At 40.8% G+C, this 13,453-nt stretch overlaps 1 protein-coding gene across 2 annotated transcripts in view; it reads left to right on the top strand.

The window, feature by feature from the left end:
- Nucleotides 1–13,453, top strand: part of GRID1 (glutamate ionotropic receptor delta type subunit 1) — a 2,026,904-nt gene that overhangs the window by 1,751,034 nt on the left and 262,417 nt on the right. For both annotated transcript variants that reach the window (XM_077259310.1, XM_077259311.1), the window contains exon 10: nucleotides 7,805–8,002. In XM_077259310.1, coding sequence (XP_077115425.1) covers nucleotides 7,805–8,002 — 198 coding nt within the window. The remainder of the gene's footprint in view (nucleotides 1–7,804; nucleotides 8,003–13,453) is intronic.

The following is a 13,453-nucleotide window of genomic DNA, read 5'->3' as shown; positions in this document are numbered from 1 at the left end:
ATGCACATCTTGGCGAAGGCTCAAGCAGAAGAAAAAACTGAGGAAGAGTTCATGCTAAAAGCGGAACAAGACAGTCACCCGGTCGTGGCAGATGTCCGTGAAGAAAATGAGACCCCACTTTTCAAGAGCATAATGGAGGTACCCGAAGACATGCAAGAAGCATGTGCCAGGAAGGGTGTACATGAGGCCTTTAGAAAGGCAATAGAGGCATGTAGTGTGCACTGGGCGCCTGAGACTCAGCAATTGGTCATACTGTCGACTAGGGAAGTCACAGTGAAGCGGGTGGCGGTCCTGAGTGACATGCACCCACACTGCCTCCATACAAAACAGAGAATCATATTGAAGAATAATGAAGCCACTCGACGTTTGGAGCGTGAAAAGAAAGCTCAAAGTCGCCTGGGCTTGGTGGAAGACACAGTCCAAGTGCCCAAAGCTCTGGAGGCGAAAGTCATTGGGAGACATGGGAGAGCGACGCAGGAGATGGTGGATAAATCCAGTGTGAAGAGACTGAGGATACCAGTTGATGACGAGGTCCAGGTCATGGGTACTGTGTGTAAATGGACTGCTCACAATGTGGTTTATGATACCTTAATAAACCAAATAGACTGTTTTTGTGTGAAAAAACCGTGCCCGTGTGCTTGAAGCCCGTGCAAAGCGAGTGTCCCCCAATACAGTTAGTGAGTGCAATCTTACAACATATATAGCCCTTAACCAACAGTAAACATGGTGTTGACTTGTGTGCAAACAAACACTAGCATGCCAGTTTAATGCTGCCCTTAAGTTCTGCCCTGTTTAAAAATGGTGACCATTCACATACCAGCACAACTGCTCATGCGCAATCACATTTTGACTGCTAGGCCAGGATTGGCTTCTATGCGATCACATGGAAAAACATGTGCAGTGGTGTACAGATGCCAATATCTGCATTGTTTAAGTGATTAATATTAGAGTTGAGCTAATTTTTCAAAGTTCGGTTCTGATTACGATCGGCGGTGAATATTGTCTTTGCAATATTTACTGAACACAGCCGAACATCATTGGAGTCAGTGGGAGTAGAAATGATCAAATATGTTCAGAACCAATCATCAAGCATAAATTTGGCACTAATAAGGTACCAATATGGCACAAATATGGCAAATTCAGATTCGGCGACCGATTCAGAACATATTTGCTCAACTTTAATTAACATACCTAATGACAGGGCTTATGTGGGTGAGCCAGTTTTATTTATTAATAACATATATATGAACTTTATTATCAATTATGTGTACATGCACAAAGTAACTTTTTGGAATTAACTTTTTTATGCACTCTATGAAATCAGCACTGTCTAATGTGCCTGGAATAATAGCATATGTTGCACAAAAGAAAAGGTATAGCCTTTTGTCATTTTTTTTGCAATAATTTGTAAATTGCACAGTGATCAAATGTTTCTATACATGTGTGTATGATTGTTTCACTGCTTGAGAAAGGTTCATTTGAACCGAAATGTTCACCATGCCACATGGACTTAATAAAGTCCACTTATTTTGGTAATTATTGGAGCGCTGCCTTTCCTTTTTAAATCTATCTATCCATCTATCTATCTATCTATTCTTTGAGATGTGTGTAAAAATTGGACTGTGTACGCATGGTCCATGTGCAATAAGATTTTTTTTCCCACACCCATAGACTTGCATTGGCAAATCTCGTACAATATACAGTCAATCACAGCATGCTGACATTTTTCCTCAGTTTGATGATTAGAGCTGAGGAAAAAAAATTTCAAATGTGCACTGACTCATTGAATAACATTGGTCAGAGTGCAATGACATTTTTTTCTTGCATTACACTCGTCCGATTTATCTGCTTGTGTGAGCAAATCATTAAGATAAGTCCACTTGTCATGCGTTTCCAATGGCTTTTCTGTTCAGATCAGCAAATCTGAAAATCTGCTCTGTACTACAGTACCAGCATCAGGAATAAGATTGAATCTCACCCACTCGCTGCAGAGAAAACCTCGAATTTAATTTGACATTCACATTCACTGCAGATTTAACGTCTTCAGCTTGTTAATTTATGCCGCGGATATTTACATCAGATATTGCCCTTTGAAATGTAAAAGGTGAAGTCAATAGCTTATCTGCATTATTTATGCAGTAAATATAGTGACATCATCACAATATAGTGTGGGTAGTAATGGGTAGTATTTTTTGCAGCACAAACTATCACTTTTCTGAGTCTACCACTTACGATTTACCTGTTGTTTCAGGTAATTTTTCAGGATAAGCTGTCACTATTTCACTTGATATAATTTGTATCCTGCATTTTTAAGTTGGGTTTTTTGAGCAGTGTGTGTCTCTGACTCTTTCTCTAGTTACTTCCTCCTTTTCATACATAGGCTGTGGTTGCAATCTGATCCCTCAGATGAAAACCTGTGGTCAGTGAGGACGGGTATGAGCAGTCACTTCAGAGTAGATGTTCAGTGCAACAGACAAGAGGCTCGTGAGTGGAGAAAGAGCCATTTTCCTGTAGTAATATATTAACCCCTTAAGCCCGTATGACGTACTATACCGTCGAGGTGGGGTGGGCCTTAATTCCCGGTGACGGGATAGTACGTCATACGCGATCGGCCGCGCTCACGGGGGGAGCGCGGCCGATCGCGGCCGGGTGTCGGCTGCATATCGCAGCTGACATCCGGCACTATGTGCCAGGAGCGGTCACGGACCGCCCCCGGCACATTAACCCCCGGCACACCGCGGTCAAACATGATCGCGGTGTACCGGCGGTACAGGGAAGCATCGTGCAGGGAGGGGGCTCCCTGCGTGCTTCCCTGAGACGATCGGTACAAGGTGATGTACTCACCTTGTACCGAGCGTCTTCTCCCTGCAGGCCCCGGATCCAAAATGGCCGAGGGGCTGTATCCGGGTCCTGCAGGGAGCACTTCCGGGTCGGAGCAGGCTGCAGATGAAAGCTGCAGCCTGCTCCGATGAAAGTATGATCGCCGATCTGATAGAGTGCTGTGCACACTATCAGATATGCGATCTGTGATGTCCCCCCCTGGGACAAAGTAAAAAAGTAAAAAAAAAAATTTCCACATGTGTAAAAAAAAATAAAAAAATTCCTAAATAAAAAATAATAAAAAAAAAAATATTATTCCCATAAATACATTTCTTTATCTAAAAAAACAAACAAAAACAATAAAAATACACATATTTAGTATCGCCGCGTCCGTAACGACCCAACCTATAAAACTGGTCCACTAGTTAACCCCTTCAGTAAACACCGTAAGAAAAAAAAAAAAAACCGAGGCAAAAAACAACGCTTTATTACCATACCGCCGAACAAAAAGTGGAATAACACGCGATCAAGAAGACGGATATAAATAACCATGTTACCGCTGAAAACGTCATCTTGTCCCGCAAAAAACGAGCCACCATACAGCATCATCAGCAAAAAAATAAAAAAGTTATAGTCCTCAGAATAAAGCGATGCCAAAATAATTATTTTTTCTATAAAATAGTTTTTATCGTATAAAAGCGTCAAAACATAAAAAAATGATATAAATGAGGTATCGCTGTAATCGTACTGACCCGACAAATAAAACTGCTTTATCAATTTTACCAAGCGCAGAACGGTATAAACGCCTCTCCCAAAAGAAATTCATGAATAGCTGGTTTTTGGTTATTCTGCCTCACAAAAATCGGAATAAAAAGTGATAAAAAATGGTCACGTGTCCGAAAATGTTACCAATAAAAACGTCAACTCGTCCCGCAAAAAACAATACCTCACATGACTCTGTGGACCAAAATGTGGAAAAATTCTAGGTCTCAAAATGTGGAGACGCAAAAACTTTTTTGCTATAAAAAGCGTCTTTTAGTCTGGTTTCACACTTGCGTTTTTATCTGCATGCGTTTTTTAAAAAAAACGCATGTGTGAAAAAATGCATGTAAACGCGGTAAAACGCATGCGTTTTTATAGAAAAACACAAGAAAACAAGAAAAAAACAAAAAACCCTAACCCTACCCCTAACCCTACCCCTAACCTGAAATACGTGGCACTGAAATACGTGGCACTGAAATATACGTTTATATACGTATATACGTATATAAGTGCCACGATATTTCAGTGGCCACGTATATAAGTGCCACGTATTTAAGTGCCACGTATTTAAGTGCCACGTATTTAAGTGCCACGTATTTAAGTGCCACGTATTTAACTGCCACGTATTTAACTGCCACGTATTTCAGTGCCACGTATTTACGTGCCACGTATTTACGTGCCACGTATTTTTCAGTGCCTGAAATACGTGGCACTGAAATATCGTGGCACTGAAATATCGTGGCACTGAAATATCATGGCACTGAAGTATTTACGTGCCACGTATTTTTCAGTGCCTGAAATACGTGGCACTGAAATACGTGGCACTGAAATATCGTGGCACTGAAATACGTGGCACTTAAATACGTGGCACTTAAATACGTGGCTCTTAAATACGTGGCACTTATATACATGGCACTTATATACGTGGCACTTATGACTGTCAGAAAATGTTCAGTAAACGGTTAGGGGTGAGGTTAGGGGTAGGGTTTCAGGTAGAATTGGGGAGTTTCCACTGTTCAGGCACATCAGGGGCTCTCCAAACGCGACATGGCGTCCAATCTCAATTCCAGCCAATTCTGCGTTGAAAAAGTAAAACAGTGCTCCTTCCCTTCCGAGCTCTCCCGTGCGTCCAAAAAGGGGTTTACCCCAACATATGGGGTATCAGCGTACTAGGGACAAATTGAACAACAACTTCTGGGGTCCAAGTTCTCTTGTTATCCTTGGGAAAATAAAAATTTGGGGGGCTAAAAATCATTTTTGTGGGAAAAAAAATATGTTTTATTTTCACGGCTCTGCGTTGTAAACTGTAGTGAAACACTTGGGGGTTCAAAGTTCTCACAACACATCTAGATAAGTTCCTTGGGAGGTCTAGTTTCCAATATGGGGTCACTTGTGGGGGGTTTGTACTGTTTGGGTACATCAGGGGCTCTGCAAATGCAACGTGACGCCTGCAGACCAATCCATTTAAGTCTGCATTCCAAATGGCGCTCCTTCCCTTCTGAGCTCTGTCATGCGCCCAAACAGTGGTCCCCCCCCACAAATGGGGTATCAGCGTACTCCAGACAAATTGGACAACAACTTTTGGGGTCCAATTTATCCTGATACCCTTGTGAAAATACAAAACTGGGGGCTAAAAAATCATTTTTGTGAAAAATAAAAATAATTTTTATTTTCACGGCTCTGCGTTATAAACTGTAGTGAAACACTTGGGGGTTCAAAGCTCTCAAAACACATCTAGATAAGTTCCTTAGGGGGTCTACTTTCCAAAATGGTGTCACTTGTGGGGGGGTTTAATGTTTAGGCACATCAGGGGCTCTCCAAACGCAACATGGCATCCCATCTTAATTCCAGTCAATTTTGCATTGAAAAGTAAAATAGCGCTTCTTCCCTTCTGAGCTCTGCTATGCGCCCAAACAATGGTTTACACCCACATATGGGGTATCGTCGTACTCAGGACAAATTGCACAACAACTTTTGTGGTCTAATTTCTTCTCTTACCCTTGGGGAAATAAAAAAATGGGGGTGAAAAGATCATTTTTGTGAAAAAATATGATTTTTTATTTTTACGGCTCTGCATTATAAACTTCTGTGAAGCACTTGTTGGGTCAAAGTGCTCAACACACATCTAGATAAGTTCCTTAAGGGGTCTACTTTCCAAAATGGGGTCAATCGTGGGGGGTTTCAATGTTTAGGCACATTAGGGGCTCTCCAAACGCAACATGGCGTCCCATCTCAATTCCAGTCAATTTTGCATTGAAAAGTCAAATGGCGCTCCTTCCCTTCTGAGCTCTTCCCTGCGCCCAAACAATGGTTTACACCCACATATGGGTTATCAGTGTACTCAGGACAAATTGCACAACAATTTTTGGGGTCCAATTTCTTCTCTTACCCTTGGGAAAATAAAAAATTGGGGGTGAAAAGATCATTTTTGTGAAAAAATATGATTTTTTATTTTTACGGCTCTGCATTATAAACTTCTGTAAAGCACTTGTTGGGTCAAAGTGCTCACCACACATCTAGATAAGTTCCTTAGGGGGTCTACTTTCCAAAATGGTGTCACTTGTTAGGGGTTTCAATGTCTAGGCACATCAAGGGCTCTCTAAATGCAACATGGCGTCCCATCTCAATTCCAGTCAATTTTGCATTGAAAAGTCAAATGGCGCTCCTTCCCTTCTGAGCTCTGCCCTGCGCCCAAACAATGGTTTACACCCACATATGGGGTATCAGCGTACTCAGGACAAATTGCACAACAATTTTTGGGGTCCAATTTCTTCTCTCACCCTTGGAAAAATAAAAAATTGGGGGTGAAAAGATCATTTTTGTGAAAAAATATGATTTTTTATTTTTACGGCTCTGCATTATAAACTTCTGTAAAGCACTTGTTGGGTCAAAGTGCTCACCACACATCTAGATAAGTTCCTTAGGGGGTCTACTTTCCAAAATGGTGTCACTTGTTAGGGGTTTCAATGTTTAGGCACATCAGGAGCTCTCCAAATGCAACATGGCGTCCCATCTCAATTCCAGTCAATTTTGCATTGAAAAGTCAAATGGCGCTCCTTTGGTTCCAAGCTCTGCCATGCGCCCAAACTGTGGTTTACCCCCACATATGGGGTATCAGCGTACTCAGGACAAATTGTACAACAACTTTTGGGGTCTATTTCCTCCTGTTACCCTTGGTAAAATAAAACAAATTGGAGCTGAAACAAATTTTGTGTGAAAAAAAGTTAAATGTTCATTTTTATTTAAACATTCCAAAAATTCCTGTGAAACACCTGAAGGGTTAATAAACTTCTTGAAAGTGGTTTTGAGTACCTTGAGGGGTGCAGTTTTTAGAATGGTGTCACACTTGGGTATTTTCTATCATATAGACCCGTCAAAATGACTTCAAATGAGATGTGGTCCCTAAAAAAAAATGGTGTTGTAAAAATGAGAAATTGCTGGTCAACTTTTAACCCTTATAACTCCGTCACAAAAAAAAATTTTGGTTCCAAAATTGTGCTGATGTAAAGTAGACATGTGGGAAATGTTATTTATTAAGTATTTTGTGTGACATATGTCTGTGATTTAAGGGCATAAAAATTCAAAGTTGGAAAATTGCAAAATTTTCAAAATTTTTGCCAAATATTCATTTTTTTCACAAATAAATGCAAGTTATATCGAAGAAATTTTACCACTAACATGAAGTACAATATGTCACGAGAAAACAATGTCAGAATCGCCAAGATCCGTTGAAGCGTTCCAGAGTTATAACCTCATAAAGGGACAGTGGTCAGAATTGTAAAAATTGGCCTGGTCATTAACGTGCAAACCACCCTCGGGGCTTAAGGGGTTAAAACAATTCTTAGGTTTGGGTTCTTAAAATGAAAAGCTGTTTACTCTTTAAAGAAGAACTCCCATTCAAGTTTTTATCTTTTTATCATCCTAATTTATTGCAATCCTCATAGTTTATATTTCTGTTTACTCACAATTGCTTATTTCCTCTTTCAATATATTAAGGGGATAAACAATTTGATGGGAGAGCTTATTTAAGCTTGTCATAGAAGTAAAAATACAAAATTATGATCATTCATAAGAGTAATCTACAAAGTTGTTTGTGAACAATGTTAAAATGAAATCATTTAGTAAACATTTGTGATTTATTAGTCAAAAACGCATTGAATGGAGAAATATGGATAACAGTAATGGTAATGATGATATTAACTGTGTATTATTTGTATTTTAGGAAGAACCTTTTGTTATGGTTGCAGAGAACATACTTGGTCAACCAAAGAAGTATAAAGGTTTTTCAATAGATGTCTTGGATGCGTTATCTCAAAATCTTGGTTTTAAGTATGAAATATACCAAGTTCCTGATGGAAAGTATGGGCATCCTCTTCCCAATGGCTCCTGGAATGGCATGATAGGTGAACTCATAAATAAGGTAATAAAAGGTTAAATCTCTATGAGTAGTTTAGAATTGAAGTGGCAAATGTGTAAATATGATGTGCAATGCTAAATTAAACAACAAAGAAAATACAATTTCCCAGTAATGCAAATAATGTTGGGCTTTGTTCATTTTAACAGCCAGAGAGCAGAACATAATAAGCCTCATTAATATACATTACATGAAGCAAAATGTGGAACAGTCAATTTGTTTTTCCAACTTACAACAGAAAAATTACAGCAGAATTCTGATTGGCTGCTTTGAGCAATATCTCTCCTTTGATTCAGTGTATTTTTATATATGAGATGTAATAGAGACATTTAGAAAATCTAGATACATTTCTAGATCTTTACATCTTATGACAGTGAAACAGGCATCAATGCAAACTATGGTTAAGTTCACATGATAAGTTTTTGGTGCGTTTTTGACTCTGCATATTTTCACAACAAAAAAATAAACACAGTGCGTTACCATTCCAGCAAAGTGGATGGGATTTATAGAAAGATCATGACTATACTGTCCTCATACAAGTCAGCAGGGAGTGCAATGAGACAAGTAGCTAAATCCCCTGTCTTCTTTAAGAAAAGAGGCTGTAAAACTGTAACCTTCTTTTATTGATTGCAGATGTGACGGGAAAGGGTGAAACTGTAGGATGCAATAACAGGAGCATTTCAGAATTTATATCTGCACAGAGCATAAAACACAAATAGTCTGCAATACACAGTAACATGAGGTAATACAAAGGTAACATGAGGTAATACAAACTGATGATTACCTACTTAGTACAGCAAAAGTATTGATAAACACAGGATTATAACACATAGATAGTGCTTACTAGCTATGCTTAGAGCAGGCTGTTTAAGGAGCATGAAGAAAATGAATGGTGTAGCTTCTCCTAAGATACATGGAGGAGCAATGGCTGCTGTTCCCTTCACAGTGTCATAATAAGACCACAATGCAACAGGAACAATCCCACAATGCCCTAGGAACTTCCCATAACACATTGCAAATTAAACTAGAATCTATGCATTAGAGATCCAGCAGATGGTGCTGTTACCTTACAATATGAAATATAGGAAGGATTAATACACACAGAAATACAAAGTCTGTAATAACGGAGACATAAAAAATGACTAAACTTTCTAGACAGCAATTACATGGCTGGACAGAACACTCCCCTCTTGACGTTAGCCGACGTCACGATTGTGTTTATTGGACGAGAACAGCAGAACGAGTTCTCCGAGATTGACAGTCTTTCATTAGTACTATATCGCCAGGCTGGAATTTAGGTTTGCTACTTTCTCCTCTGTTGCAGAGTAGGCAGGTACTGTTTTTTCCACTTATCCCAAAAGGCATTGGAGAGACTCTGTACTTGTCTCCATCGACTCCTGTAACGGTCTTTCACATTAAATTTTCCAGGTGGAGAGCAATTAGGGTCGGTCTTCTGCATAAGCAGCAGGGCTGGGAGAGAACAATTGGGTCATCAGGATCACTGGCAATTGGAGTAAATGGTCTGGCCTTTATGATGGCTGACACTTCAGCCATGAATGTTGTCAAGCTTTTGTGTGTCAGTCTTGCAGATCCTTCCTGTCAGAAGATTGACTGGATGATTCTCCTTGCGACACCTATCATTCTCTCACATACACCTCCCATGTGTGAAGAATGTGGTGAGTTAAAAGTCCAAGTACACCCTTGTACACTTAGGTATTTTTCTACATCCTTCATATTCAAGTTGGAAGAGAGTTGCATTTCTCTTGCTGCTCTAACAAAGTTCGTGTCTTGATCTGAACTAATGTTTGATGGGTCCTCTGATGGCAATGAAACGCCGGAGAGCATTATGAAGCATGAAGTGTCCATAGATTCGATTACCTCTATGTGGACAACTCTAATGGATAGACAAGTGAACATAATTGGCCATCGTTTCCTATTTGCGTGGCCTCCTCTGGTTTGTCGGACAACCACAGACCAAGGACCAAACACATCTAGACCGATGTTGGTGAAAGGTCGATCTGTGCTAAATCGGTCATATGGAAGATCCGCCATCTTCAGAATCTGTGACATACCACAAAGTTTCTTGCAAGTAACACAGTTAAAGATGAATCTACACACACATCTCTTAGCTCCAACTATCCACGGACCAGATGTTCTTAAGGCTCCCTCTGTGAACATATGACCTTGGTGTTTTATCCGCTCGTGTTAATGTTGAACAGGAACTATCATGGGATGTTTCTCTGCAGAATCTAATTTTTGCTCTTTAAGGCGTCCTCCTATTCCTAAGAGACCATCTCCATCCATGACTGGGTTGAGTTTCCTCAGAACACTATCTTTTGTTATTGGTCGTTGGTTGGTTACACAGTCGATTTATTTGGCATAATTTTCTCGTTGTACAGCTCGGATAATTATATTCTTTGACTGCTCTAGATCGAGAGCTGTGTGGACATGTTTACCATGGTGCCAGTGGTCCTCCGAGTCTTGAAGTGTAGGTGCTAACTCTGCAAGACCATTCTTACATATCTTCTCCATGAAGGTTAAGAAATGATCTTTCATTTTTGGTCTACTACAGAAGCTGTGCATGAGGGAGACAAAGTGTTTGTAAACTTGTTCTTTGTTGTTAGGCAAGCATTGTATTTGAGGCTTGAAGGGTAGAGGTGCAATCCAACTCTTCATTTTGCACCATTCCTTGCTCCACCATCTCTTGGAACAGTCTGTCTTCAAATGACGTTGCTGTACGATTATCTTTTTGGTCTTGCGGAAGACTGTACACCCAAGGTGATCTTGGTCGCAATTCTGAATGCAATCATCATAGGCGCGACTCGCTAAGATACTTTGTGCTAAAGTGCTGTGTAGCAACTCCTTTATGAAGTAGTGATTTTCGCATGGTTGAAGGAGAGATGGACATCCATTCTCGAGCATACTAGTAAACATGTTGTTAACCACTGTCGGTTTGTTTGCACCTCCTAAACAGACCTCTCCTACAATGACCCACCCAAGGTCAAGTCTCTGAGTATATGGAGCATTGTGTGAGCCATTGATCTGTTGTCTAACCTTGTGAACTTGTAGAATATCTCTCCCTAGGAGCAGGATTATTTGAGCCTCTGGGTCAATGCTGGGAATAAGGCATTCTATACGCTTCAGATGAGGATGATACGATGCCAGTTCAGGCGTTGGTATCTCTGACTTGTTGTCAGGAATCTGGTTACATTCCAATATGGTTGGTAAGGGCAGATGAATTTGGCCATCTATAGACTCGACTACGCGACTACGTAGCCTGTTGCTCTTCTACCAGCTGTCTCTACCATACCGGCACAAGTTTTCAATGAGTAGGGGGCACTGGGTCCTCTGATGTTAAAGCTGTCAAAGAAGGCAGACTTGGCTAATGACCTGTTACTCTGATCATCTAAAATCGCATATACTTTGATGGCTTTGTCCATTTTGTCTGCTGGGTAGACTCTCACTAGGGAAATTTTAGAGCAGGACTTGACTCCTATGAGATTTACACAAACCTCTGTACACTTAGAAGTAATTGCTGAAGTGTCAGTATTTGAGTCCTTCAGCTCCCCGCTATGCTCTTGGGGCAAAGCATCTGATGGTGGTCCAGGGTGTAGAACTGAGTTATGTTTGGTGCTGTCACATTCGGCACACCTTGCACTAAACTCACAGTCCCTGGCAAAGTGGAATGTTGAAGAGCAGCATTTGCAGCAGATGTGGTTCTCCTTAAGGAAGGCCTTCCTTTCTTCCAATGACTTTTCTCTGAAAGCTCTGCACTTAAGTAAGGAATGTGGCTTGTTGTGTAAGGAACACTGTCTGCTTGGGTCCTCAGATTTGTCTTCTCCTTGACGGAAGCTGAACTCTTTATGAACTGAACCTGTGGAGGAAATGTTAGTATTGTGGACCTCTACAGTTGTTCTATGAGGTTTGCTAACAGAGTTATTGGCACATGACAGCGTGAAATCAAAGCTAGGATCATTTCTAATTTTTGCTTATTCTGAGACAAAATCTACAAACACATTGAATAGAGGAAATGGTACATTGTAAGTCTGTTTATACCTAGAACCATATGTAACCCACTTGTCTTGCAGGTTATATGGGAGTTATTGAACTATGGGGTTCACACCTCTAGCAGTGTTGAGATATGTCAACCCCACAAAATCTCCTGCTTTTGCTACACACAACTCCATTAACAAGTCAGTTAATTCTCTGAGCTTTGAATAGTCCTTGCTACTCTAGGAAAGTCCTCTATTCTTTTAAACAAGGCCCTTTCTATAACCTCTACAGAGCCATAGCATTCATCAAGTCTATTCCAAATTCTATTGAGGCCGACATCTGGATAATTTACATTAATGTCTCTGATTCTCCTTGCGTGTTCAGCAGACTAACTTCCTAGCCATTTTACCAAGAGATCCACTTCTTCACAACATGATAGACCTATGTCTCTTATGGCATTTTTGAAGGAGACTCGTCAAGCTCGATCACTGAACTTTACAAGTCCCTTAGTGACCAACTCACGTCGAGCAAGGAACTTGGCAAAGTCCATTGTGGCTTGATTGGCGCTGATGACAGCTGATGGAGTGTTGTCAGAGTACATGTGTGCTGTGCGGTCATACCTGTTAGATGTCTCTGGTTTGGTCCAACTGCTGTAGTACCTTTATGAAGCGAAGTGAGTCTCTTTATGTTGGGACAGATTCTGGATCTTCTGTTCTGGAGAAAGATTATTGTAGTTAGTCTCATCCTAATGTGTATTTCCTTGCTTGTGGTAGGGAGACTGACAGTTGGCTTTCTGGGGGTCCAAATTATCTGGTTGGCTTTACTTGTTGACAAAATGCTTTGTCTTTGCCTGTGGGTCTTAATCATCATTTGATTTGGAATGGTGATGGACGTACTCTGCAGTACGCTACAATGGATCGTGAGTAACTTTCTGTAGGCCTAGCCCACTGCTGCGTCTGCTGTGTTCGTCGTCAGAATATACAGCAGCTTCAAAGGCTTCTGCTTCTGCTATGGCAGCTGCTGTTTCTTTTTCAATAGCAAGTTTCTGTAATGTCGCTTCAAGGCATGCTTTTTCCACATCCAGGGATGCCTGCTGTAGTTTCAATTCTATCTCTTGCTCGGCAAAGGTGTTTCTTGCTTTTGCCGCTTCAGATTTTGCGTGGCAATGGCGGCGGCATTGCTGACGGAAGATGTCTTGGAGGAACCAACTCGTGATCTCATCCTGACAGAGGATGCTCATCCTTGAGTCATGATTCAACAGTTAGGGGACTTCTGTGATATCCCTGTGTCAGCTCTGTGTGGATAATGGCAGGCTCCATATGGTCCAATTATTCAGTCCGACTGTTAGAAGTTTGCTGCAATATCCGTATGCAATAACTGTATGCTTGGATAATGGCGGGCTCCATATCATCAGATCTTCTGAGCTTGTTCTCAGCAGTTGTTTCACTATACTGTCCTCATACA

This window comes from Ranitomeya variabilis, chromosome 4 (assembly GCF_051348905.1).
Source record: "Ranitomeya variabilis isolate aRanVar5 chromosome 4, aRanVar5.hap1, whole genome shotgun sequence".
Taxonomy (NCBI): Eukaryota; Metazoa; Chordata; class Amphibia; order Anura; family Dendrobatidae; genus Ranitomeya; species Ranitomeya variabilis.
The sequence above is the reverse complement of the archived record's forward strand: the minus strand, read 5'-3'. Positions and strand labels throughout refer to the sequence as shown.